The sequence below is a fragment of the Lampetra fluviatilis genome, unplaced genomic scaffold (assembly GCF_964198595.1).
Source record: "Lampetra fluviatilis unplaced genomic scaffold, kcLamFluv1.1 SCAFFOLD_517, whole genome shotgun sequence".
Classification (NCBI taxonomy): Eukaryota; Metazoa; Chordata; class Hyperoartia; order Petromyzontiformes; family Petromyzontidae; genus Lampetra; species Lampetra fluviatilis.
This window is the reverse complement of record NW_027621151.1, coordinates 67501-72500: the sequence shown is the minus strand read 5'-3', so window position 1 is coordinate 72500 and position 5000 is coordinate 67501. Positions and strand designations below refer to the sequence as shown.

Sequence of the window (5000 nt, the reverse complement as noted above, 5' to 3'; positions counted from 1 at the left end):
TGTGTGACTGTGTGTGTGTGTGCAGGAAGGCGCAGGAGAGTCAGCGTGAGATGAAGCTACTGCTGGACATGTACAAGTCTGTGTGTGTGTGTGTGTGACTGTGTGTGTGTGTGTCTGTGTCTGTGTGTGTGTGTGACTGTGTGTGTGTGTGTGTGTGACTGTGTGTGTGTGTGACTGTGTGTGTGTGTGTGTCTGGTGTGTGTCTGTGTGTGTCTGTGACTGTGTGTGTGTGACTGTGTGTGTGTGTGTGCAGGAAGGCGCAGGAGAGTCAGCGTGAGATGAAGCTACTGCTGGACATGTACAAGTCTGTGTGTGTGTGTGTGTCTGTGTGTCTGTGTGTCTGTGTGTGTGTGTCTGTGTGTGTGACTGTGTGTGTGTGTGACTGTGTATGTATGTGTGTGTGTGACTGTGTGAGTGTGCAGGAAGGCACAGGAGAGTCAGCGTGAGATGAAGCTACTGCTGGACATGTACAAGTCGGCGCCCAAGGAGCAACGTGACAAGGTGGCTCTCATGGCCGCCGAGAGGAGGTCGCGCGCAGAGGTGAGACACCGCCACCATCACCACCATCACAACCACCATCACCACCATCACAACCACCATCATCACCATCACCACCATCACAACCATCACAACCACCATCATCACAACCACCATCATCACCATCATCACAACCACCATCACCACCATCATCACAACCACCATCACCATCATCACAACCACCATCATCACCATCATCACAACCACCATCATCACAACCACCATCAGCACCATCATCACAACCACCAACAACCACCATCCACCACCCATCACAACCATCACAACCACCATCATCACAACCACCATCACCACCATCACCACCATGACCATCACCACCATCACAACCACCACCACTACCACAACCACCATCACCATCATCACAACCACCATCACCACCACCACAACACCATCATCACCATCCACCACAACCACCATCATCACCACCATCAACCACCACCATCACAACCACCCATCACCATCACACAACCACCACAACCACCACCACCATCACCATCACAACCACCACAACCACCACAACCACCACCACCACATCACCATCATCACAACCACCACCTACCACCACCACCATCACCACCATCATCACATCACAACCACACCACCACCACCACATCCACCATCAACCACAACACAACACCACCACCACCACAACACCACCATCATCACCACCACAACCACCACCATCACCACCACAACCACCAACCCACCACAACCACCACCACCAGCCACCACCATCACCACCACCACAACCACCACATCACCATCATCACAACCACCACAACCACCACCATCACCACCATCACAACCACCATCATCACAACCATCACCACCACCATCACCACCACACAACCACCACCACCACACACCACCACCACCACCACACCACCATCACCAACCACCACCACCACACCCAACCACCACACAACCACCTCACCACCACCACATCACCAACCACCACAACCACCATCCACCACAACCACCATCACCACCACCAACCACCACCATCACCACCACCACAACCACCATCATCACAACCACCCAACCACACCACCACCACAACCACCATCACCACATCACAACCACCATCACCACCACCACACCACAATCATCACCACATCACAACCACCAACCACCACACCACCACCACCATCACACCACCACAACCCACCACACCACCACCACCACCACCACACCACCACAACCACCACCCACCACCACCACCACCACCCACCACCACCACCACCACCCCACCACCACACCATCACCACAACCACCACACCCACCATCACCACCACCACAACCACCACACCACCACACATCCACCACCATCACCACCACCCCCCCATCACCACCATCACAACCACCCACAACCACACCATCACCACCATCACCACCATCATCACAACCCCACCATCATCACACAACCACCATCATCACAACCATCACCACCATCATCACAACCACCATCACACAACCATCACCACCATCACACCACCACCATCACCACAACCACCACCATCACACCACCACCACAACCACACCACCACCACACCACCACATCACCACCATCACAACCACCACAACCCACCACACCACCACCACACCACCATCACCACCCACCAACAACCACCATCACCACACACCACCACCACCACCACACCACCATCACAACCACCACCACCACAACCACCATCATCACCATCATCACACCACACACCACCACCACAACCACCACATCACAACCACCACAACCACCCACCACCACCACACCACAACCACCATCACCACCACAACCACCCATCACCACCACCACAACCACCATCACCACCACCACAACCACCACATCACCACCACACACCACCACCACTACCACCACCATCACCACCATCATCACAACCACCATCATCACAACCATCACCACCACCATCACCACCACCACACCACCATCATCACATCACCACCATCACACCACCACCACCACAACCACCATCACCACAACCACCATCACCCACCAACCACCATCACCACCACCACAACCACCATCACACCATCACAACCACCACCACAACCCCATCATCACAACCACCACAACCACCACCATCACCACCATCACCACCACCACATCACCACCACCACATCACAACCACCACAACCTCACCACCACCACAACCACCATCACCATCATCACAACCACCATCACCACCACCACACCACAATCATCACCATCATCACAACCACCACACCACCACAACCACCATCACCACAACACAATCACACCACCACACACACCACCACCATCACCACCACCACACCACCCTCACCACCACACCACCACCACCCACCATCACCACAACCACCACAACCACCATCACCACCATCACCATCATCACAACCACCATCACCACAACCACCATCACCACCACCACAACCACCACAACCACCACCATCACCACCATCACCACCATCATCACAACCATCACAACCACCACAACCACCACCATCACCACCATCACCACCATCATCACAACCACCACCACCATCATCATCACAACCACCATCATCACAACCATCACCACCATCATCACAACCACCATCATCACAACCATCACCACCATCATCACAACCACCATCATCACAACCATCCCACCATCATCACAGCCACCATCATCACAACCATCTCACACCATCATCACAACCACCATCATCACAACCAACATCATCACCATCATCACAACCACCACAACCACCACCAATCACCACCATCATCACCACCACCATCATCACCACCATCACAACCACCACCATCACCACCATCACCACCATCACCATCACCACCATCACCACCATCACAACCATCACCATTACACCACCACAACCACCATCATCACCACCATCATCATCACCATCATCATCACCATCATCACCACCACAACCACCATCATCACCATCATCACAACCACCACCACCACCATCACAACCACCATCACCATCATCACAATCACCACCACCACAACCACCATCATCACAACCACCATCATCACAACCACCATCACCACCACCACCACAACCACCATCACCACCATCATCACAACCACCACAAACACCACCACCACCACCATCACCACCATCATCACCATCATCACAACCACCATCACCACCACCACAACCACCATCACCACCATCATCACAACCACCATCACCACCACCACAACCACCATCACCACCATCATCACAACCACCACAAACACCACCACCACCACCATCATCACCATCATCACAACCACCACTCACCACCACCACAACCACCATCACCACCATCATCACAACCATCACAACCACCACAACCACCACCATCACCACCACCACCACCATCACAACCACCACCACCATCACCATTACCACCATCACAACCACCACAACCACCATCATCACCACCATCATCATCACCATCATCATCACCATCACAACTACCACAACCACCACCATCACCACCACCACCACCATCACAACCACCACCATCACCACCATCACCACCATCACCATCACCACCATCACCATCACCACCATCACAACCATCACCATTACCACCACCACAACCACCATCATCACCACCATCATCATCACCATCATCATCACCATCATCACCACCACAACCACCATCATCACCATCATCACAACCACCACCACCACCATCACAACCACCATCACCATCATCACAATCACCACCACCACAACCACCATCATCACAACCACCATCACCACCACCCACCACAACCACCATCACCACCATCATCACAACCACCACAAACACCACCACCACCACCATCACCACCATCATCACCATCATCACAACCACCATCACCACCACCACAACCACCATCACCACCATCATCACAACCACCATCACCACCACCACAACCACCATCACCACCATCATCACAACCACCACAAACACCACCACCACCACCATCATCACCATCATCACAACCACCATCACCACCACCACAACCACCATCACCACCATCATCACAACCATCACAACCACCACAACCACCACCATCACCACCACCATCACAACCACCACCACCATCACCATTACCACCATCACAACCACCACAACCACCATCATCACCACCATCATCATCACCATCATCATCACCATCACAACTACCACAACCACCACCATCACCATCTCCTGACGCTGATGCTGATGCTGGTGATGATGATGATGCTGCTGATGACTCTGATGCTGCTGTTGCTGCTGATTATGATGCTGCTGATGCTGCTGATGATGCTACTGATGATGATGATGATGCTGCTGCTACTGATGATGCTGATGATGATGCTGCTGATGATGCTACTGATGATGATGCTGATGCTGCTGCTACTGATGATGCTGATGATGATGCTGCTGCTGATGCTGCTGATGATGCTACTGATGATGA

The 5000-nt window shown here is 53.0% G+C and overlaps 1 protein-coding gene across 2 annotated transcripts in view; it reads left to right on the top strand.

Annotated features, from left to right (window-relative positions):
• Window positions 1-399: 399 nt before the first annotated feature.
• The window catches only part of LOC144954860 (E3 ubiquitin-protein ligase BRE1B-like), a 26744-nt gene continuing 22143 nt past the window's right edge, over window positions 400-5000 (top strand). For both annotated transcript variants that reach the window (XM_078885257.1, XM_078885258.1), the window contains exon 1: window positions 400-540. In XM_078885257.1, coding sequence (XP_078741383.1) covers window positions 448-540 — 93 coding nt within the window. In that variant the 5' untranslated portion in view covers window positions 400-447. The remainder of the gene's footprint in view (window positions 541-5000) is intronic.